The following is a 24,528-nucleotide window of genomic DNA, read 5'->3' as shown; positions in this document are numbered from 1 at the left end:
TCAGGTTCCATGCAGCATTTCAAAGCGGCAGCACCACATGGAGTCCAGGGTCAGTGGGGGAGTCCCTGGCTGATTCTGGGCTCCATGCAGCGCTGACGCTTTGAAACACCACATGCAACCTGGGGATACCCCAGCTAGCCCTGGGCTGCACACAGTGTTTCAAAGCTCCAGTGCTGCATGGACCCGCAGGTCTGGCCCCAGGCTCTATGTGGCGCAGCCATTTTGAAGTATCCTTTCATATCCCTCTCCCCCCCCCCCACTGCCTCCTTCTGATAGAGGAAGCAAGAGCTGGGGGTGGAGCAACTAGTCCACTATCCTGCATTTGCTTATCAGATAGTCGTCTAGTCGTTCACATCCCTATTGATGGGAATAAAAAAAAGATTCACCATATTTTTCTCAGAAGTGGGAATAAGTAATTTTCTGAGGACAAGAATCCAGTTTATATATTTTTAAAAAATATTTCACTCCCTCTCTGATTAAAAGAGGTAAAATAAAAGCATATATTTGACAGACCAAATAAACCATTAATCATTTGAGATTTTCTTCTGCTGAGAACACAAAATGAAACTCCTTGAAAGTATTATTTAGTTTGACTCACAAAACAGCATTCACCACCATTTCATTATCTTAGTTTTAAGGGTTCTTCACATAGGCCCAGATCCTACAGACACTTGACTTATTCATGTGCTTAACTTTAAACATTCTGAGTAATCTCTTTTCCTCATTCACTGTGACTGTTCACGGGCATAAAGTTAAGCACACACATCATTATCAAGATCAGTTCTTTAACCTATATAAAACACCAATTTATTATAACAGACAAGGTTAAAATGTTTCCAAAATTGCTATCTATAGCAAGTAGTAACTAAGTGAGAGGGAGTGAAGAGAGAAGGACCTGGCACTACAGGGATTAAACAAAGCTTTTTGGCCCAGCTAGCCCTGCCCCACTTTAGGTATAGCCAATGCCAGCCCTGGAGGGAAGATAAAAAGAAGGAGACTGGCTTAGTTAGCTGCTGACCAGCAAAGACAGGAGAACAGGCAGTCCCCGAGTTACACGGATCTGACTTATGTCGGATCCGCAGTTACGAACGGGGTCCTCTCCCTGGTCTCCAGCAGACCAAGGAGAGGAAGCAAAGCAGCGCAACACGCGGGCAGCGGACAGCCCAGATGCGTCTGGGCTGTCCGCTACCCGCGTGCTCCGCAGCTTTGCTCTGCTTTGCTCCCCGTCCCCCTGGTCTGCAGACCAGGGGGACGGGGAGCAAAGCAGAGCAAAGCCGCGGAGCCCGAGGGCAGCAGGACAGCCACAGCGCGTCTGGGCTGTCCCGCTGCCCCCGTGCTCCGCGGCTTTGCTCCGGACGCCTGTGGTACAGCAGCTGGGGCGCTACCGGTTGGTCCCGTAGCACCGCTCTGGGCGCTACTGGACCAACCCGGCAGCACCCCAGCTGCTCTGCCCCAGGCGTCCTGAATCAGCCACTGCTGGTCAGTTTCAGCAGCGGCTGAATCAGGACGCCTGGGGCAGAGCAGCTTGGGTGCTGCTGGGTTGGTCCAGCAGCGGCGCTACTGGACCAACCCAGCAGCACCCCAGCTGCTCTGCCCCAGGAGTGCCCAAGTCAGCCGCTGCTGAAACTGACCAGTGGCTGACTACAGGAAGCCCCTACCCCGGGCTTCCTGGAATCAGCCGCTGATCAGTTTCAGCAGCAGCTGACTTGGGGATGCCTGGGGTTCTTAAGTTGAATCTGTATGTAAGTCAGAACTGGCATCCAGATTCAGCCACTGTTGAAACTGATCGGTTTCAGCAGCGGCTGAATCTGGACGCCAGTTCCGACTTACATACAGATTCAACTTAAGAACAAACCTACAGTCCCTATCTTGTACGTAACCCGGGGACTGCCTGTACAGTTCAGTTGCCTGCAGGACAAGAACCAAAGCCCATCCTCTTGGCCAGCCACAGGAGCATGTAAGCCTCCAACTCCACGCCCCCTAGAACAAAAGGGGAAACCTGCTAGAACACTAGCTAAGAGAAAGAGCTGGACTCTTGGGGCCAGCCCCAAACTCAAGAACTACACTTATATGGAGTTTCTATGCCAGGACATCAGCAGCAAGGTTCTGCACCCTTTTTCTGCTGGATAACTCTGGGACCTAAGCATTAGGCTATACCATGGGCAGGGAGACCAGGCAACATTAAGATTTTGGAGATAAAAGTTAAATCTAAACAAAAGAAATAGAAAAACAGCTAAATTGAGAGATGTCACTTTAAAGCAGAAAGTGACCAAGTGGGTCTTTGCCCTTGAAAGCTCATGCTCCAATAAATCTGTTAGCCTATAAGGTGCCACGGGACTTATCGTTGTTTTTGCAGATTCAGACTAACATGGCTATCCCTCGGATACTTTAAAGCAGAGAGCATGAAAGTGATCAAAAGCAAGTTTGTATACCATCTTTCATGTTGTGCATCCAAATCCTACAAACTAGTATTTTAACAGCTCATTAATTAAAACAGGCCAATTAAAATCATAGCTTAGATGTTAAAAATAAAAATGGAATTCATATCTTGAGTAGAAGGGAGTACCAAGTTCAAGTAAACAGCACGTAAAGGTTTTAAATCTAAAGATCTGAAGCCAATCAACTACTGAGACTTTCATAGAATCACAGGATTGGAAGAAACCTCAGGAAGTCATCAAGTCCAACCACCTGCCCAAAGCAGGACCAAACCCAACTAAATCATTCCAACCAGAACTTTGTCAAGCTGGGTCTTCAAAACCTCTAGGGATGAAGATTCCACCACCTCCCCAGGTAACCCATCCCAGTGCTTCACCACCCTCCTAGTTAAGTAGTTTTTCCTAATATCCAACCTAGACCTTCATTACTGCAATTTGAGACCATTGCTCCTTCTTGTGTCATCTGTCACTACTGAGAACAGCCTCTCTCTATCCTCTATCAGTATTCTATCCTCTTTGGAATCCCTCCCCCCCTTTTAGGTAGTTGAAGACTGCTATCAAATCCCCCCCTCATTCTTCTCTTCTGTAGATTAAATAATCCCTAATCTCTTAGGCTCTACTTATAGGTCATGTGCTCCAGCCCCCTAATCATTCTGGTTGCCCTTCGCTGGACTTTCTCCAATGCGTTCACATCTTTTCAGTAATGGGAGACCTAGAATTGGACATAATACTCCAGATGTGGCCACATAAGTGCCAAATAAAGGGGAATAGTCACTTCTCTAGATCTGCTTGCAAGCAACGCTCCTCCTAATGCAACCTAATATGCCGTTAGCCTTCTAGGCTACAAGGGCATGCTATCAATTTATATTCAGCTTCTCATCCACTGTAATCCTCCTGTCTTTTTTTGCTGAACTGCTGTTTAACCAGTTGGTTCCCAGACTGTAACAGTGCTTGGGATTCTTCTGTCATTTGGATTCCCACATTTAGAATCTTATTATGAACTAAACGCTAAGGCCTTGTCTTCACTAGAGGAAAAAAGATGTTTCTTGAGTTAATTAACCACACAGTAAACTCCTAGTGAAGAATAGGCAGTTTCCACAAATTAGACTGTAGGCTCTTTACCTTGCATACTACTTCATGTGACAACTACAAACTGCCTTATCTTCACTAGGGTTTTATTGTGGGGTGAATTATGTATTAAGATGTGAGATTTTTTTCTACTGAAGACACAACCGAAGGGCCTGATTTATTTTCATCAGTGCTGAAACCCTTTAATTCTAACTGAAATCAACAAGAACTCTGAGCACTCAGCTCCTATGAAAATCAAGAACTAAAATACTACTTTCAGTTAAAAATATCCGCAGAACTACTTGCTTGATAAGAGCTGCAGACCTACTACCAGATATTGTCTTTTCACAGTCACACCTCTCATTTTGCAGGTTAGGAATAGTAGGATTTTAATAACAGTTTTAGTTATGGCTGCCTAAGTATTTACATTATATTACCATTTCCATTCCATCGTAACTTTCTGAATCTTCAATTATTACCCGTTGTGGCTATGATATGTATCTCAAATATAAGCTTAATAAAAAGAATATTTATATACAATTATTGTGATTTTTGGACAGTTCTAGAATTAAAGCTGTACTAAGTTGAAAACTGGAAGTGAAATTGCCTCTCTAAACACCTGACTAGAGTTCAGCCCTGCATGAAGCCCTAGGACACTTGCCACATTTTCTGTGCAGTAAACACTGAATCATATAAAGCTTAATATGCTTCTCTTCAGATTTGGTATCAGAGCTTGTCAACATTTCTCAAAATTCTATATTTTGACAACAATTTTCATTCATTTGATATTTTGACAAAAAAGGTCGTTAAACTTAATTCAGAATTAACTTTGATATCTAAAAGCAGTTTCAAGTTAGGGATTTTCTTTTTTTCTATTTATGAAATGTAGTAAATTCCATTAAAAAAGTATGTTGAGATGATTAAGACTGCATATGTAACCGTTCAATAATTAAGGTGTGCAACAGGAAAAGTTAGTAGTTTAACTCTACCCTCTGAACTTCCATATTACAGCATACTCTATTTACATGATTACATACCATTTCTCTAATAGCATATGTAATATTATGTAATATTGTGTATATTTGTCCAAAGCAGCTCTTCTCAAACTATGGGTTGGGACCCTAACATGGGTCACAGCCCCATTTTAATGGGTCACCAAAGCTGGAGTTAGCCCACCACATAGGGTCAAGAGATTCTCCCACCTTCTCCCACTCCTTGGGACTGAAGCCCTTGGGCTTAGGTTTTGGGTTTGCTGCCCCTATTACCCCAGGATGGCAGGGTTCAGGTGGGCTCAGATTTCAGCCCCCCTCCTGCGGCCATGTAGTAATTTTTGTTTTCAGAAAGGGGTTGCAGTGCAATGGCATTTGAAAGCCCATGATATAAGGTGTCAAGTAAATGAGACAAGATTGTCCCAAAGCCCTTAAAGCATCTTGAATTGTCAGAATTCAAGCTAAGTAATGCCCAACACTATACAATGTAGCACATTTAACTGAAGTTATAGAAAAAAATGTGCATGATATTTATTACATTTGTGAAATGGTATCTGCTCATGTAAGACCACCATAAAGTACAAGAGACAGAGTTAAAACTGGGCATATAACTTTAATTTTGACATTTCTAGTCTTGAGTGCTTAACCATTCATCCATTAGGTTCTCTTACTTTTTAAAAATGGGACTTTATTAGTATTCTGAAGATAGATAACAGTTTTTCTCAGTGATTTTGTGGATCCAGAAGCCAGAGTTACCTGACAAACACATCTTATGAGCCAAGCAGTAGAGCAAGTATACATGCAACTGATGCCACATGACCAGAGTTACAAAGCAAAGATCTGAATAATAAAGCAAACTGGATGGAATTAATAGCAATCTCTGCCAAAACATGTGAGAGAATACTTCCATCACCTTTCAGCATACCATATCTGTTTTACTTATCTATAATCAAGCCCTCTTCCTTAACTGAATTTCGATGTATGCAGTCACCCTTTATTACCATAGAAATATTATTTTCTGCAAGAATTCCTAACAATCTTAATTTGATAGTTATTTGCCTGAGAGTCTGGGTGACAGACAAAATCAACTGATTTCAAGATTTTTTTTTTATAAAAGTTAAGAAAAGTAAACCACCACTGATCATTACAAAAAGTTTGTCAGTGAACACCAAAAACCAAGGTAAAAAAAAAAAGTCAAGGTGAGAAAAAAAGTAATATCAACAAAATGTATTAAAAACAGAAACAGTATGAGAGTCATAAGAGAGTCATAGCTGCATGACCTGAGAGATTGTCATATAAAAATCTGCATGAATTTGGAGCTACAGAGAAATAACTACTGCTGTCCAGGGAACTGGCTAAAAGAAATCTAAGAATATCAGAAGATGTTTATTGTTTCACCTTATATTTACATATAAATTCAAATGAGTCACCGAAATGAACGAGTGTCTTCATTTCATAGCAGTAAAACAACGTGCAATCAATGCAGAGAATGGAATTTTTATATTGAATTGTATAATTGTCTGTTGTAAACTCCACGGCTACATCTAGACTGGCATGATTTTCCACAAATACTTTTAATGGAAAAGTTTTTCTGTTAAAAGCATTTGCGGAAAAGAGCGTCTAGATTGGCACGGACGCTTTTGCGCAAAAGCACTTTTTGCGGAAAAGCGTCCGTGCCAATCTAGATGCAGTTTTGGGCAAGAAAGCCCCGATCGCCATTTTCGCCATCGGGGCTTTTTTGGGCAAAACAGTTTTTAGCTGTCTACACTGGCCCTCTTGCACAAAAGCATTTGCGCAAGAGGGCTTTTTCCCGAGCGAGAGCAGCATAGTATTTGCGCAAGAACACTGACAATCTTACATTAGAGCGTCAGTGTTCTTGCGCAAATTCAAGCGGCCAATGTAGACAGCTGGCAATTTTTTCCGTAAAAGCAGCTGCTTTTGCGGAAAAACTTACCAGTCTAGACGCAGCCTACTCGTTGCATAAAAGCCAAACAAACTAAAAATTGGAGCTTCGTCCCTTTTTTTAAATTTTTTGCTAATAATGACCAATTTTGATTTCCACTTACAAAAAGTTAATACGTTTTTTGATAAACTTAATTTACAATTATATAAATTAATTGATCAATTTCTCAGTCTAAAGGGGGGTACAGTGTGTGTCATAACACCCAAATGATAATTGATTCCACTGACACAGAAGCAAAAGAGTGATCCATTTTGCAGGGGCAATTTCTATTACACTGTTCACTCTCACATGTTATTGCAAAACAGTAAATGGTTTCTACTTTGCACATCCAAGAAGTGTAAATTTTATAGGTTGCCAAATATTTTTCGGTTAATGGTACTTATTTCCTTTTGAAACTTCAGTGTGCTGATTTGAAGTAAATGGATAAAGTACTTCCTTATAACACACAAATACTGAAGAAAGATGCATAAAATATTATAGCTAAATCCTTTATAATTAATTTATTGCCTTAGGGACCTAAAGCCGTCTAGGAAGCATCTGAAAAAAAAATCACATTTTCCAAGACCATGTTCAGCAATTATAACTGTGCTTTTCCTAAAGGATGTGACAGAAAACCCATACATCACCGGACAACCTTTCAGTTATATATGTACAGAAACACAAATTATTTCACTTAAAAATTCAATGTACAAAGAGTTCTTGCTCATTTGTCTGCTCTGTCCTATCGTATCTCCCCTCCGACTGCACCTCAGCCTGTCATCTCCCTATCAAAAGATCTGGCCAGTCTCTTTAGCTGTTACTAACATCTATACCTGTCTTTCCCACAGCAGTTGGGATTTTTCCAGGGGCTCACAACTTCACGTTCAATTTCGCTCATCAGAGTATGGGCTTACGTTTGCTGTTCATAGATCTTTCACTTGTTTGAGTTAAAAGGCAGTCAAGCAGACTTTGTGTGGGCCTTTTACAACAGAGCTTAAAACTTTTACATTTTTAAACTGTAAATCCTGCAAGCAAATTCCTTCAAAAAATTGCACTCAGGACAGTTCACCAGTCACACCTCTTTATTTCTACAGCTGCAGGAGCCATACAACCAGGAAAAGACGATGGCACGTACAGAGATGTAATTGCCTTCTGCATTCAGAAGTGATCTTGACTATTAGCCTAATGTAACGGGCCTTCTTTGTCCAAGACAAGTTTGAAAACCATATTAGTTTTACAGAGTGGAGGTGGGGCTGGAAGATCAGTCAATCTTTATTTATCAGAAGCTTGGTCAGAGCCATTGCTATCAGATGTATTAATAGGAATTAATATACAACTTCACTTCCACGTGGATAGAGAACACATCTCCATAACAATTCAATTCTTTTCCCACTGTTTTGTGTGGAACACCACTACCTTTTGTTCAGGGGTATTGTGTATAGATTTCTAGAATCTTGGGGTGGCTTGCTTATCCATTTCAATCATGATTACCCTTTGACAGTCTACACTTTTGAGCTTCCTTAGTGTATTTAGGACAGCTCCATCTACAACATGCATATGTAGCTATGGATCCTAGACAAATTACATAATTACAATTTCACCTTGGACTGCCATCATATCAGAGAGGTAAGGAAGTCAATTGTCAATTATGTATAAGGTGAAAATCTGTAGCTTATGACCACTAAGACCAGTTACTGTAGAGCTGTCCTAATAGGTATTAGGAACATCTCTATGGCACTTGGAACCATGATATGTGTGTGGTGTCTCCTTCCTTGCCTCAAGAAATTATTTAACTTAATTTAATAATTATTTAATTATTCATGCTGGGTGGTGCTATGGAACTACGGTTCAATACTGAAAGTAGTTCTGGTACGAACAGAACCAATAAGGCCTTGAATCTCCAAGTGAAATTATAATAGGTGAGTCAAGAGATTAAAAGATTAGCAGATAGCAACATGAGTGACCAACTCCACATAGGGAAGAGAGCCTCTAGGCTGAGGAATACAGTTTTCTAAAAATGAGATTTCAAGCCTGCTTACATTGTCCAAAAGCAATGATGGCAAACTCAGATGAGTTCCTTCTTAATTAAGAGTACAAGATCATTATTTTCTACTTATATAGTTGGAGAGGTTCTAAATTGACATTTCATGTCATCTGTATTCATATATCTTGTTCTGTACCAGCTCAGATAGATTTTCAAAGAAAGATTTCAACAAAATACAACCTTTTTACAATTAGAATAGTCAGTTCTCTCTCTCTATTCACTACTACTATGTAGAGATAGCAATTGACGTTTTAAGCTTTCAAACACAGATGACACCCAAAATTGTAATTAGTCTCTCTCACTTTTGTCTTTCTATTCTTTTGTATTCCAATGCTACATATGTATCTTAAAGTATGAAGTCCCTTTTTTCAACTGACTGGCACAAAGAAAATCCTGGACCTGGGATGGGGAACCTCACGCCTGGCTCTCAGCTTGCCTGGATCCGGCCCCTGAGGTTCAGCGCACGCCCCGCATTAGAAAGCCTACGCTGGCACTCCAGCCCTCATGCTGCATACCCCCCCAGCCCCGGGGCTGGAGCACACAAAGTCCACTAGGCTGAGCCCCTCTAGGCTCTGATGTGCAAGGGGAATGTGGAAAGTGTCTTTCTCCTCAGTTGGGGGCCACAGTGAGGGTTTTTTCCCCCCACTTCTCACTTGTGTGGGGCCCCCGATCGATTTTTCTATAGGTGAGCGCTCCCCACCCCTACCCTAGACAAATTCCTTTCAGAAATTACATAAAACCTGAAACTATTAAGTGATTATTATTTATAGAAGAACAATTAGTATAGTATATTTTCTTTTTAATGCTCTATTCAACGTGTTTTCCAAATACAATAGCACTTTACTCTAAAATAAAACAAAATTTACCCTTGTAAAGACTAGAACCCTAGAGCTACAAAGGAAATTAATTGTGTTTCAAATGTTACTAATTTCCTTATGCTCACTTAAATTTGCCAGTAAGTCATTTTGCCTGAAGCAAAAAAACAAAAGCAAAAATGAGTACAATTAGTAGGATGACTTCAACATGTTAAGTATGTTGCAGAAGAATCTAAGATGCAACAGACCAGTCACATTAAGTCTATTAAAAGTGATACATTTATTCATGATGAATTCGAAATTTGAGCCATCTCCTTTGAGAGCAGACCAACAGAAGTCTTGATTCCTGCACATTTCATCTGCCATTATTCAATTACTCTTTTTTATCATCATTATGGCATGTTCAAAAGTGGAATGAAGAGGTAGTTCTTTTGGGTGTTTGGATGCTATCAAATTACAAGGAGAAAACTCACTTTAAGTGACCGGAAAAACATAATATGAAAGTATTACTTTTGATTATGAACATTTTAGTATGACATGGCTGTAAAGCAAACACCACCCAGGCTGTGTCTAGACTGCATCCCTTTTTCGTAAAAGGGATGCAAATTAGACTTATCGCAATTGAAAATGAAGCAGGGATATAAATTTCCCCCGCTTCATTAGCATAAAAATGGCTGCCGCTTTTTTCCGGTTCGGAGCTTTACCGGAAAAAAGCGCCAGTCTAGACGCGGATCTTTCAGAAAATAAACCCTTTCCCGAAAGATCCCTTAGCCCTCATTTTAAGAGGGATAAGGGATCTTTCGGAAAAGGCTTTATTTTCCGAAAGATCCGTGTCTAGACTGGTGCTTTTTTCCGGCAAAATTCCGAGCTCATTTTACGAAAAAGGGATGCAGTCTAGACACAGCCCCACAGTCTTTGTAGCACTGCAGCCTCTCTCCTATTCTCTCCCACATTTTGAGTCTTCCGTCAGTATTTAATTCTCTTCCCACACTTTGTGACAAGGGTACATTTGTTTACCATGAACATCCTACACAAGATTATTCTATAATATAGGCAGTAGCCAGATTTTCATCTGCTTATGCCTATGAATTTTTCTGATACACTGAAAATACAACTCTCTTTTATCCACTGTCAAAAAGTGCACTCCAAAATGCTGTACAGAAAAACTACAGATACCAAGTTAAAACAAAAATTCTAGCAGGTAGAGGGAGGATTGGGGAAACCCTGCAGGCAGTGTGTCCGTGCTCTGTGGTTCCCCAGGGGGTTTCTCTCCCCAGCACAGAGCACTGCCCCAGAGCATGCCACGTGTCCTGTACCTGCCCACTCCAGCCCTAGAAAAACTGGAGACTCACCTCTCTACCTTCAGCTGCCAAGGTTCTCCCCCACCCACAGCAGGGAGCCCACACAGGCACTCCAGCTCCGTGCCCTCAGTTGGAGCACCAGCACCATTTCCCTACTAGTGGGTGAAGAGAGAAAAAATATTTTTGAAAAATAAATAGAAAGATTAAGTTCAGAGCAAAGCAAATCTATTTCAATTAGCAGGAGCTGTGAAGAAGTAGTATCTTGTGGCAAGACTATACGATGGGACAAAAATAGGCTGGTGCTGAGCATACATATTGAACAGTGGGATAAGCAAACACTTATATCGTCTACCTGGTAAAGCAGAGACAAAACCAGGGAGAGTTTTAGGCTTGGATCCTGCACCAATGTTGTCAATGGATGCTTTGTCACAGACTTCATTATCAGGCAGTTAAAAAAAAAGGCAATTTTGAGCTAAACCCTAAGGAGCTAGTGTACTTGTTTAAGGACAGGTGTGGACTGGCCACATCTTAATATTATTAAAAATAAATTTAATCCAACTCTGATTCCAAAATCTCCAAGCAATTAAATAAACATTAAAACACAGCAGGATTCTACAGGACGACTACAGGGGGGGGGAAAACCCAAAGCAAACCTAAGATTTTAATTGTACCAATTGTTCTTCCCTCCTCTCATCTCCCTTATGTTCTTTGGAAGGAAGGGACCCTGTTGCATGCTCCTAGTCCTTTGGGTCGTATAATAAACAATGACAGCTCAAGTGAGAAAGGAGGAATGACATATTGGACCTGCAGGAATTTGAAGAGTTTGCAGGAAGCCAAAGGGAGAGGTTATGATCATGGCAAGAGGGGAGACTGCATTTTAGCCAGGAAGTTAAGGCAGTGGAATACATGAGCAACACTGCAAAGACAGCAACAATCAGTTTTTTCCAAGGAGTTGAAGGAGGAGAATATTGTATATTGCCACACATACAGCACAGAACCATGGAATCAAAGAATAATATTAGCCTGTAACTTTAAAAACCTGTAACACTTTAGAGACTTACAAAAATATATAGAATAATAAGCTTTCATGGATAAAACCCATTTCATCAGATGAGCTGGAGTGGAAATAACAGATTTTGTTGTTTGTTATTCTGTATTTCCATTCCAACTCATTTGATGAAGTGGGTCTTACCAAAAAAGTTCATGATCCTATATATTTAGTCAGTCTCTAAAGTGCCTCAGGACTGATTATCCTCAAGAGGTCATCAAGAACCAGAACCCTGCACTCATGGCAGGACCAATACCATCTATACCATCCCTGATAGAGATGGTCTAACCTGCTCTTAAAAATCTACAATGATGGAGATTCCACTACCTCCATGGGTGATTTATTCCAGCGCTTAACCAACTTGACACTTAGAATGTTTTTTCTAACGTCCAAGCAAAACCTCCCTTTCTGTAATGTAAGCCCATTGCTGCTTATGCTATCACCAGAGGTTAAGGAGAATAATTTTTCTCTCTCCTCCCTGAAACAAACTTTTTGTTACTTGAAAGCTGTGATCATGTCCTCTCTCAATCTTCTGTTTTCCAGACCAAACAAACCCAATCCTTTCTATCTTCCCTCATAAGTAATATTTTCTAGACTTTTAAAATTTGTTGTTGTTCTCTGCACTTTTTTCCAATTTGACCACATCTTTCCTGAAATTTGGCACCCAGAATTACTTCTTGTGTCTTGCTTACAACACTCCTGTTAATACATCTCAGAATGTTCGGGTTTTTTGTTTTGTTTTTTGGGGGAGGGGGTTGGCTTTTGGGGGGAGGGGTTAGCAACAGTGTTAGCCTGACGACTCATATTTAGCTTGTGGTCCAGAAACATCTAGGAGCTTGGGATGCAACTATAGCTAAAAAATTCTTCTAGTTGTTGTCATATTTCAATTTTAGAGCAATAACAACTGAGAAAGATATTGACGGTAACCTAGAGAAAGTTATAAAAATGTATACCAATCATTCTGCTATATTTGCAGTATTAGTATAAATACTTGTATGTACTGTAAAGCCTGTGTTATCCGGCATGCTCGAGGATTAGGGCATTCCAGCTATCTAAATATTCCTGTTATCTGAGGGTCCCATCACCTTAGGAAAAACCAATGGACAATACCAGTAAAACTCAAGTTTTTAATATCGGTAGTTTTGTAGTGTGAAGCAGTTGATGATTGGCTTAACAATATTTTATTTAAGAAGTACTAATCATGGTAAACCAAGCCAGGCCTGTTGGCCTGAAGATGTGACAGTATTGTGGCGGAGGCAATGCCGGTTAACAACGTTTTCTGGTTAACAGAGTGCCTGATAACAAAGGTTTCACTATATCTTAATATGATTATATTACTTAATTATTTAACAAATTTCAAATCACCTCATTAAGTTGATTTTTCTTCCTCTAGGACTACATTAACTCTTCGGGCCACAGCATCACACTGGGAGATGATGTTCAGCTGATTGTCCACTATGATCACCAAATCTTTTTCAGAGTCTGCTTCCCAGGATAGAATCTCCCATCTTAGAAGTATGGCTTATGTTCTTTGTTCCTGTGACAGGGCTGGCCAGCCCCGCACTGAACATGGGGGCGGAGAGCCCGCCTACAGGTGGGACCACCGTCAGACCAGGCAAAGCGATAGGAAGCAACCCAGGGCAAGGACCAGAAAAGGGCCCCCCGGGCTCAGCGAGTTTCGGGGAGGACGCCCTGCTGTGCCAGTGGTGGGAACCACCCGCCACCGATAGGGCCCTGGGTTGGGGCCCGGTGGAGAGGGAGGGCCCGGGCTACCCTACTCCTTCCTTCCAGATCCCAGATGATGAGGGGGATCCATTTAAAGGACTAGGCCGCTGGGCCTGCATTTAAAGGGACCGGACCTTGGGGAGAAGAGGGCGGGGCTTGCGAACCCGCCACAGTTCCTAGATGCACATGTTTACATTTAACTGTATCAAAATGCATATTGTTTTCTTGCACCCTATTTACCAACTAATCCAGATCATTCTGAATCAGTGATCTGTCCTCTTCGTTAACTACCATTCCCCCAATTTTGGAATTATCTGCAAACTTTATCAGCAATAATTTTATCTTTTCTTTAGGTCAATGATAAATGTAATCTCTGTGGGACCCCAATAGAAGCACAGCTGCTTCACGATGATTTCCTTTTCACAATTATATTTTGAGACCTTTCAGTTAGTTAGTTTTAAATCCAATGTGCAATGTTAATTTTATATTGTTCTTGATTTTTAATCAAAATGTTGTGTAGTACCAAGTCTAGTACCTCAGAGAAGTCTAAGTATATTACCTTATCAACCAAATGTGTAAACTCATCAGAAAAGCCATCAATTTAGCATGACAGGACCTAATTAATATTGATTTACAATAGTGCCCTCCTTTCATCTTTTATTAATCAAGCCCTGTATCAACAAACTACATTATTTTGCTATGGATTGATGTCAGGCTGACAGACCTAAACTACCTTTTTAAAAAACTGGTACAACACAGGTTTTTTGCAGTCTTCTGAAACTTCCCCATTGTTCAGAGACTTACTGAAGTTCAACATTAATGGTCGAGTGAGCTCTTACACCAGCTCTTATAGAACACTTGGATGCAAATTATCAGAACCTATTGATTTTAAAATGTCTTGCTTTAAGAGTTTCTGTTTAATACCATCCAGAATTATGAGCAGAAAGAGTGTTATCAGGACTATGTGATAAGGCTATATATAATCATGGTTTTTTCTCCAAATAAAGAACTGACGTATTCTAGTCTAGATTCTGTTTAGATCTCATGTATGCTGCCATTTACTGCTAAGAAAAAAGGAAAATATTGTAAGATCAGTGGCACCACTTTGCAGTTACCCTGCATCTCAAGGTACAGGTGCAGTCCTAATCTGTATCCAACATAATATCAAGATTACTGATAGTTTGTAAACTGCACTGATTTCCAGTTCCAATATCAACAATTATTTTAAATGATGTCCAATATCACAAATACATGTCTGACTTTGAAACAGTAACTTTGAAAACAAATTCAAAAGTTAGAAGGAAAATCCAGAATATAGTTCTGGTAAACGGTTACTAGAATTTGCTGGTTCATTAATAACAGATTCTGAGCTAAAGAGGGGAGCAGCATAATACAAGTGGCAGGAGATCTACTGCTTGAAATAAACTCTAAAAAGTGTATTTGAAAGATAACTAGTGGGTACAGCACCTTTAATTTATTCAAGTAGCGTCTTGTGTGGACAACCAACAAATCATCTTCAGTAGCTTCTCGTGCCTGTACAATCAAGTCGTCTGCAATTAGTTTTTCTTCTGAAACAGCAGAAAAAAAAGGAGGAAGAAAATTGTTACTCAGCATTGTTTAACATTCTAATTTTTCTCCCTACAGTTTTAGATTCTGGCTTGTAGGTGTTGGAACTCCTATTTTGAACTACACTGGAACTGGATTTTTTTATTCAAAGTGCTCAGAAATGCTCAAACACATAGTCTATGCAACTTATTAATCATATATAAATAATATAACAATAGCTGTTTATAAATAAAAAATACTCATACTTTATAATTTCAAACTGTTAATTCCTTTATTTTAACCGGAAAGGAAAGATAGGCAGAGGCACTGACATTTAATTCACTAAATCATCAGAGCAGGAAATGCCAAAATTCAAAGAATAATAATTACTTAGGGAGAAGTTCTGATAAGAAGTGAGAACATTTAGGCTTAATTACTACATTTAACACTGTCAAACCCCTATTGATATTTAATTTGCAAAAGCCTGGAAGCAGTCGTAGCTTGCTCTCCATATTTGGTTACCCACTGGCAACTTACATAAAATTACGTATTCCCAATACAAACTATTGTTCTCCTAAGTATCACCCCAAGATGTCTGTACATGGACATATGATACTTTTACATAACCAGGGACATAAGTGGACATACTGGAAGAACATCTGTGTTCCTATTGACCAAGGCTTCAAAAACCATTCACTCAGCTCATATAGAAATTTTGCCTACATGAATGGGACCAGAGACACAACAATTTCTTTCCTGAGCCAAAATACCTCTAGCGGTTTTCCAGTCAGGAGTGCCCCTTCTCTTTTACAAAATGGAGAAGGAAGCAAAGTGGCTGGGGCCATCAGTTTTTCCTTAAGAACTGAAGAGTGAAGAGCAGAGTTGTCAGAAATGTGTGCGCATCTTAAAGAACAGGAACCTCAGAGGAGCCCAACAAAGACGAACCCAATGTTCATTAATTGGGAGATGGAGGAGAACAAATCAAGATTCAAATACTGCAGAAGGGAACTGGGAATGATCCCAGAATTCATTAAAGGAATGTACTTAGCGTGTATACGCATGAATTTGTGTGCAGAGGCAGAGATAGTTTATTGACAGAGGAATGACTATGTGGCAACATCAATGAGATAGTCATGATTCTGGTTGGACCACTGGCTTGGGCATGATGGAAGCACAGGTATTTTTGGCCTGGCTACGTAAGCTCTATCCTCATGTGAAAAGGTGCTGAAATTTTACAAGCTTTTATCCTAACTTCTTAAATTTAAATTCCCAACAGTATTTCTCCATAGAACTTTTCATCTGTGTAAACAGCAATATTAGTGCCCCTCAGCACACTAATCTTCATTTCAGCAGAATTGGAGCCATCGTGCAGTTTTAGTTTCAGGGTTAGCCTTAAAATAAAGTTGTAATTGGAACTGCAAAACAGGATCTGCCTCCAGTATTCAAAGGTAACCTTTTATTAATTTAGCTTCCCCTCTCATCAGGTGGTGACAGAAAACATTTAGTAATCAGTTTGTAACCACAATGAACACAGTAGTACATAAAATGCCAAAATGTTCATTACATCGTTACAATTCAAATAAAGTCAGCTAGCAAAGTGGTCTGTTGCGAATAGGGCTCATTTGTGTCTGACAAGCATTTTATACTAGATGTCAAAAGGCAGTCGCTTAGAATAAACATGTCAAAAGGCATTTATTTGTCCTTCTTTATGATAATCTCAGAGAGACTAAAATTAAAGGGGTATGGTGACTGAAATCTAACAACTGTGGATGGAACAGATGCGGTAGTACAAGATTAAAAAAATGCAAGTATTGCACCTGCTCTGAGAATAAATAATTTACTGAGTACCATAAGGATGCTTTGTATGCTAAAAGCATATGGCCTTGCACTTTTTCATCTGAATCAGCACAAGAAGAAGAGTCCCCTGTTAAGAGTCCCACAGTTAGATTCAGCATACTAGCTTCACAGGAGAGGCAATGTGAAAACACACAAATTTGTTTAAGATTCTCAGAAATTTCAAGTTAATTTCTCCTTAAAACAACAGAATACTTCATATAGTTAGTGATGTATTATTGCCATGAATTCGGGATCTTCTCTACTCTATATAGTTTGTGTAGTTCTTTGGTACGAGTTTTAAAAATGCACTTGATCAACTATTAGTGAGAAGTAGGGAGCTTTCAGCAGTGACTGGAATTTTTCATGCTAAGCAACCAATTTCTGCAAGAGTAAATCTTTCATTAAAGATGTTTCCAGCTGTTACGATTTGAAAATAACCTGCCAATGCATTGCTGCCTTCATGAGTTTTTACACATGTAGCTCCCCTAGTTTTGCTGTTGCTCACCATTTTGCCCAGAAGTGAGAATTTTTCCTGCTGTTTTTCAAACCCAATGACAGTGTGAAACTGACAACCATTATGTGAGTTTCACTTTACATACATGGCAGAATAGAAATGCAGCCAAAATGGGAGCAGGGATGTGAATGTTTATCCAGTAAGCTTCACCCTTCATGGAAGAGGCTTACCCGTTAACGTTAACCAGTGATGACTGAGGGCCCACTGCAGACAGGGGCTGCTCCAGATGGAATGCCAGAGCAGCCCCTGCCTGCAGTGCACCTTGGCCTGCCCCAGGCAGGGGCTGCTCTGGACCAGCCAGGGGACACTCTGTGGCAGGGGACACTCCAGCCCAGCTGCAGACAAGGGGCAGAGCACTCCCCCGCTCACCACCAACCCTCTCTTTCAATCAATTAACCAGTTAAACAATATGTTTAGCCAGTTAATCACTTAAATGGGAATTTGCTTCCCTAAATGGAAGTGGAAAGTCCTCTGCAAAATATTTGTGGGAAAGAAAATGTGGTGGAGCAAACCCATGATTTAAAGAAAACCACAGTGGTTTCTTTAATGTCCAAGTGGCTCCACTTTTAAATTCTCCATTTTTAAAACATAATTCTCAATAATGTAAAGTGCATAGACCTCAATTTACATACGAAATGTTAAGTCTAAATTAAAATTACTGAGGTTTAAATTTGTGGATTCACAGACATTCAATTATTATAAAGGGGATACATTTAAAAAGAAAAAAAGCATGGTTTGCCCAGAAAGTAAAAGATAGTAATGTAGAGCAGCTATTATCTCTATTAGCAGTAAGTATAGTTGATGCTTATAGATCCTGCCTGCAATTACTTTTTCTGTTCCATTTTCTTTGCACAATTATCAGCTTACCACCACTTAAACACAAGTTGGATAATGAGCATAACCTTGTCATTCTTTTACCTTTTAAGAAATTGATTACTTTTCCCCATTTCCCTGCATCAAATGGATGTAGCTTCTCCAATCCCATAAATGTGATGTTGTAGTCTGGAGAATATACAATAGGCCAGCATGTTGGTGGGACTTCATGATACAGCTCGGTTCTGTGAGGCCTTAAGGAAAAAAAAATAAAACCATCACTATTTCTAACAACTGATAAAGAAAAATCTAAAGGCCTCACCCTTCAACAAGCAGCGAGGGCCATTGTCTGGCTTGTTGAGAATAAGAATGGCCAATGTGAGTCAGACCAGTGGTCTATCTAGTTCAGTATCTTGTATTCTGATAGTTGCCGGTGACAGGGGGTTTAAAGGGAATATACAGAACAGGGTAAATATCAATTGATCCATTCCCTATTGTACAGTGCCAACATCTAGCAGTCACAGACTTCTGGACACTCAGAGTATGGGGTTGCATTCATGACCATTTTGGCTAATATCTATTGATGGACCTAGCCTCTAAGAACTTATTTAATTCTTTTTTGATGTTAGATATAGCTTTTGCCTTCACAACATGCCCTGCCAATGAGTTCCACCGGTTGACTGTGTATTGTATTAAGAATGACTTCCTTTTGTTTTAAGCCTGCAACCTATTAGTTTCATTGGATGACTTCTGGTTCTTGGATAAATAACATTCCCTTATCCACTATTTCTACCCTTTCATGTCATTTAGAGGCATTTCTACTCCTCTAATTATGTGTCCCTCATTGTCTCTTAAAAAGATGAATAGGCTCAGCCTTTTTAATCTCTCCACATATGAAATCTGTTCCATACCATTATTTATTTTTGTTGCCCTTCTCTATACCTTTTCCCTTTTCTAATGTATCTTTCTTGAGATTTGGCAACCAGAAGTGCATGCAGTATCCAAGGTTTTGGCATACCAGGGATTTATGTAGGGGCATTGTGATATTTACTGTCTTATTATCTAGCCCAGTGGTTCTCAAACAGGAGTCTGCATGCTTCTCCATGGTGGAGGGGCTGCAAGTCATGTCCAGGTATGCAGGAGATGCTGGAAGGAAGCAGGAGGAACAGGAATAGTGTATGCTCAGGGGAGGGAAGAGGAGGGGCAGAAAGAGTGAGGATGGAACGTTGGGAAGAAGGGTGGAGTGGAATTTGGGGCTGAAGAAGGAATTGAGCACCCCTAGGTAAAGTTAGAAGCTGGCTTGCAGAGGTCCATAAAAAAAAATTAAGTTTAAATGGAGGTCCCGGAGTTGCTGAAGTCTGAGAATCATAGAACTGGAAGAGACCTCAGAAGGTCATCAGGTCAAGCCCCCTGCCCAAGGCAGGACCAGTCCCAAGCACTGATCTGTCCCTTTTCTAATAGTTCTGAGTATTCTGCAAGATTTTTTGACTGCCACTATACATGGAGATGTTTTAGAAAACTAGCCACAATGAGTCAGCTAGCTATTAACAGTAAGGGTGTTAAATGTCAAGTAAATGACTAGTCGATGTTGATAGGCATTCCGCATTCCTCCTCTGAAATGTACAAGAGCCCTCACTGTGGGGATGCTGATCCCGGGCTCCAGGAGAGCGCTTCCGCTTTGAAATGAACAAGAGCCCCCACTGGGGCTCTTGTACATTTCAAAGGAAGAATGTGGAAATCCACATGAAGCCCAGGGCCAGCGGGAAGTCCCTCTGACTCAGGGCTGCACACAGGTGCCAGCTTTGAAATGTACAAGAGTCCCCAGCAGGTGCTATTGTTCATTTCAAAGTGAAAGGGCCCTCCTAGACCCCAGGATCAGCATACAGTACTGACCCCGGGCTCCATGCTGCGCTGCCGCTTTGAAATGCCACTCTGCGTGCTGCACTGGAACCTCAACTGACCCCGGGCTCCATGCAAACGCCGCCGCCTGTCAGCCGACGGTCAGGGCAGTGAGTGGGGTGTGTGTGTGTTATACACCCAAGACTTCAACTGCTGAGACCAGAGTCCCTTTGCAGCGGGCAACCTGGAGAAGGTTGACAGGCGCCCCAAGAAGTTTACAGATCAGATTTCAGCTGCTAAGATACAGGATCCCTTCGCAGCGGGCAGTCTAGGGAAGACTGAGAGATGCCCCAACGGATCTGTCACCTGGGAGTGACACGATCCAAAATGCCCAAGCTCTTCCTATACCTGTCCCTTATGACCGGCTGAAGTTCTTTTTAAAATTGTGCTTGGTTCTGTTACAGCAAATGAAGGAGTCAGGTTAAAACTTAAACAGTTACAGGTTTATTGTTACAGGGTAAGCTTAGCTGTTAAATGCTACTACACCCTCTTTATACCCCTTGGGTCACGTAGGCTTCTTCCTGGTCTCAAGTGGCCAATTAGGAAAAATGGCTTTGGATGCCAAGTTTCCCAAGAAGGATGCAAAGCATAATTCACACCTGGAAAATGCAGAAAATGGGCATGGCACCTCTGGTATGTGATGGGCGAAGATTCCTCTCCTGGGACAGTGCAGGCATGTCAATTACTGGTACTAGCCATCAGGGCGGCGGGAGGCCCCGGGTCGTCAGCTAGCCTATTTACTGTCTGGTTTCTGTTTATGGTAGTGTCAGGGACAGGCAGCACACCTGCATTCCCAGGGCATTAAAGGCTGACTGCCTTTCTCTTGCTCTCCGAGAGGGGGGGGATGGGACAAAATGGGGTTCATGTCCGGCTACACCGCCGCGTTTCAAAGCAGCACCACATGGAGCTGACCCTGGGCTCCATGCGGGGCTGCCCCTTTGAAACGCCAAGAATAACTGGACCATTAATTCTTACATATTGTTTCCGGTCTTTTAACTAGTTTCTGATCCACGAGAGGCCCTTCCTTTTTAGCCCATGAATCCTTAACTTTAAGTGCATTTCATGATGAACCTTGTCAAAGGCTTTCCAAACATCCCAATACACTATATACTGTGGATCACCTTTGTCTCCATGTTTACTGACCTCTCAAAGAATTCTAATAGATTGGTATGGCATGATTATGTGTTACAAAGACTCTTCCTCAACAAATTGTGGTCATCTATGTGTGTTGATAATTCTGTTTTCTTTTATAGCTTCAACCAATTTGCCTGGTACTGAAGTTAGGCTTAAGAGCTTGCAATTGCCAGGACTGACTCTAGAGCTTTTATTAAAAACTGGTATCATATTAGCTATCTTCCAATCATCTGGTAGAGAAGCTGATTTAAATGACAGGCCAGAGGTAATATTTCTTGTTACAAAAATCTTATCTCAGAGGAGCGGGTCAACCTCCCCACAACTGGCCTGCTGGGGGCAGGGAAGGAAAGGCTCTCTGTCCTTCTCTCCTTGTGTCTCTCCTCCACCATGTTTGGCCACTCTCCCTGGCAGCCAGCGGTATGGAGCCACTTCTGCCTGAGAGTGGAGGATAGAGGCTGCAGCTCCAACTGTCATCTCCCTCACTTAGGTGGGAGACTGCTAAGAATACCACACAGATAGTATTCTAACATCCCCCACCCCCAAACCCTGCCACTTTCACTTCTACACTGCGGTTGGCCACAGCCCTATCTTCTAAGCTGGATGCTTGGTGAGCAGGCCTCCCTCTCAGGCTGTTCAGCTCTGAAGGCAACAGCCTGCCAGCAGCACCACAAAAGTAAGGATGGCAATCCCATGACCATCTACAATAAGCTTGCAAACCTCCCACCCTGGCTGACCTATGAGTCAGGACCTCCATTTATGATGTGAAATTTATGATGTAAAGACTTGCACACAAGATATTAAAACCCCTTGGCCACAAAATTGACCAAGAATTTGGTAGGGTCTCACTTATGTTCAAGTATCTGAACAAAGCAATATGTCAATACACTCAAAGATGCACCAATTATGTACATTACTTTATTCCAACAGTAAATTCAGCTATTGGCAAAACTGAGTTCCATTTCCACCTCCACCGTTCTCCAGACTGGCTAAATTCTAACCCACTTTAAATTTTAAAATGGGGGCTCAATCTTTCACTTGACAATCTGAAGTTTATTTTAAATTACTGGGCTCAAGTTTCAAAGTTTTGTTTCTAAATACAAATCAAAACGTAATGTCCTACACATTAGGGAATATAAATAAGAGAAGACATCCAACCAAACCTAAAACTTGATGGAAATATAAAACACATTGGAATTTTCGAGTCCAAACTTGAGTCACACAAAATTTCCACAGAGATTGTTAGAAATTCTTGAATCAGGATTATAGAATAATATTGTGATTGTTCTATTGTCTTTCATACCAACTGTACCTCTGACAGGATTATAAACATAATATTTAAAAAACTCCAGTCTAAAAATGTTACATATTATCATTAAAATTAATACTCACAACTCTTGGATATAACAGGAAAAATACAGAAGAGTTCTTTCCAGAATCAGACACCACATGTGAATGTGTAGCTATGTACACGATTAACTGATGAGTCTGGGCTTGGTTAATTCTAACGGTTACGCGCAGCCTCCCCAGCTCTACCTTTGTATCAGACACGGGGGAGTGGGACAGGTGAGAGTTGGTAATCATGGGGAGACACCTGCCACCCCCACACTGCTGCCTCCCACAAAGGCAGCATCACGGGAGCAAGGAATGGAGGAAGCAGGTGGGAAATGGCGCTCGCAGGAAGTTGGCTTAAAAGCCAGCTCCCCAAGAGCATCAGCTCCTGCCTGCTCCCCCATGTGTAAACATGTATTCATTGAAATTTATAGCAGTTCCACATTTACAAAATAAGCACCCCTCAACATCCCTAATACTCAATTTCCCCCTTCTCTTTGCATGGGTTCTTTCATACAACCACAGACAGAAATTCAAGACACAAAAAGTCCTCATGGAAAAATGACGAATTCAGAAAATCCATTTGAAAGAAAACGGATTTTTTAATTTAAATTATTCCTAAAAGTATCTAAAACTAAATTGGAAATGATGCCAACGGACTGTGAAGGCCTAAACTTACTGTCGGCCAGTCAAGTAACTTACAGGAATTAAAGACAATATGAAGCAATTAATTAGTTGCTGACATTGTGAAGCGATTCGGATCACTACACTGGCAAAGGTCACCACGTGAAACACTGGCGACGCACCCCTGGCGCCTGCACGGCAAGGGGCGCAGCCCGAGCAGAGCCGGCCCTGGCCTGAGCAGCTCTCCCCACACTGCAGGGCGGGAACCGGCCCGAGCCGGGGAGCGCTGCGGGGGGGGGCAGCGAGGCGGAGGCCGCTGCTGGGGGTCCCGGGCGGGGGGCGCTGAGGCAGGCCCGAGAAAAGGGGCGGGGGAAGGACTCTGGAGCGACGGGCGCCGCAGACCCGCGGCCCGGGGAGGCTGGGAGCGGAGCCGCGAGGCCAGAGGCGGTTTAACTGCCGTTGCTAAGGCCGGTCGGGTCCCGCCTCCCCGCCCGGGATGGGCTTGGCCCCCCCCTGCCGCGGCGGCGGAGACAGCGCCCCCGGGGGCCCAGATGGGGCCTGTCCGGGCGCCGGCCCTACGGCCAGGCCTGGGGCGCAGCAGCCCCCGCCCGGCGCGGGGGGGGAGGGGGGCACAACGGCTGTTCCCGAGGCAGGGAGCGCGAGGCGCCAGCAAGGCCCCGGCCCGCCTGCATCGCGGCAGCTACTCACATCCCCGGCCGCTGCCGCCAGCCAGCGCTCCGCAGCGCGCGGCCCCGCCCCACAGCGCGGCCGGGAGGCGGAGCCGCGGGAGGCCCGCCCTGCCACTGGCCCAGCGGGGCTGGGGGGCGGGGCTTGGGACCGGGCGGGGCCGGGGGGAGGAGCCGCGGGAGGCCCGCCCTGCCACTGGCCCAGCGGGGCTGGGGGGCGGGGCCTGGGACCGGGCGGGGCTGGGGGGAGGAGCCTCATTCCCCGGCAGCCCCGCCCCCATTTCCCTCCCTCGTTGCTTCTTTCAGTCTAGTCTCTGCTGCTTGAGTGCGTGGCCCTGGCACGTGGCTCTGCAGGCCAGGCCAGCTCGCCCAGCCCTACCTCCGCGCCACAGAGCAGGGGCGAGTGGAAAGAGCTGCCACTGGCCCCGCACTGAGCTGGCACTGAGCCCCTCCCGCCTCCCAGCAGCAGTTATGCTGTCCCGGCCTGTCGCTCTAAGGCCGGGTTTGGGAGGGTGACTTTCCAAACCATCCTCCAGGCTGCCTGATGGCAATTGAGGGGCTCCTGAGTTACTATTGAATCAGTGGTCCTGCATGAGGTTAGAACTGGGGCGAGGAACCTTGTTTGGGTCGGGGGCTACTGACCCACAGAAAGATCAGTCGGGGCCACAAACAAGTGAGAAGCAAAAAAAAAACCAACCACCCCCTCATTGACATGGCTTCAAAGGACAAAGACACTTCTCACATTCTCCTCCCACACCAGAGTCTGTGGGGCCCAGCCTGG

General features: G+C 42.6%; 1 protein-coding gene across 5 annotated transcripts in view; it reads right to left on the bottom strand.

Annotated features, from left to right (window-relative positions):
* Positions 1-23,812, bottom strand: part of HDAC11 (histone deacetylase 11) — an 86,982-nt gene extending 63,170 nt beyond the window's left edge. The window contains exons 1-3 of one of the 5 annotated variants that reach the window (XM_075939669.1): positions 23,770-23,812; positions 18,181-18,329; positions 14,835-14,935 (exon numbers count right to left, since the gene is read on the bottom strand). In XM_075939669.1, the coding sequence (XP_075795784.1) occupies positions 14,835-14,935; positions 18,181-18,329; positions 23,770-23,771 (252 nt within the window). In that variant the 5' untranslated portion in view covers positions 23,772-23,812. Of the gene's footprint in view, positions 1-14,834; positions 14,936-18,180; positions 18,330-22,497; positions 22,765-23,769 lie in introns of those variants that run through there. The other 4 variants (XM_075939670.1, XM_075939672.1, XM_075939668.1 and 1 more) reach the window with 4 other exon arrangements.
* Positions 23,813-24,528: the final 716 nt, after the last annotated feature.

The sequence above is a fragment of the Pelodiscus sinensis genome, chromosome 11 (assembly GCF_049634645.1).
Source record: "Pelodiscus sinensis isolate JC-2024 chromosome 11, ASM4963464v1, whole genome shotgun sequence".
In the NCBI taxonomy this organism is placed as follows: Eukaryota; Metazoa; Chordata; order Testudines; family Trionychidae; genus Pelodiscus; species Pelodiscus sinensis.
This window is presented reverse-complemented; position numbering and strand designations above follow the sequence as displayed.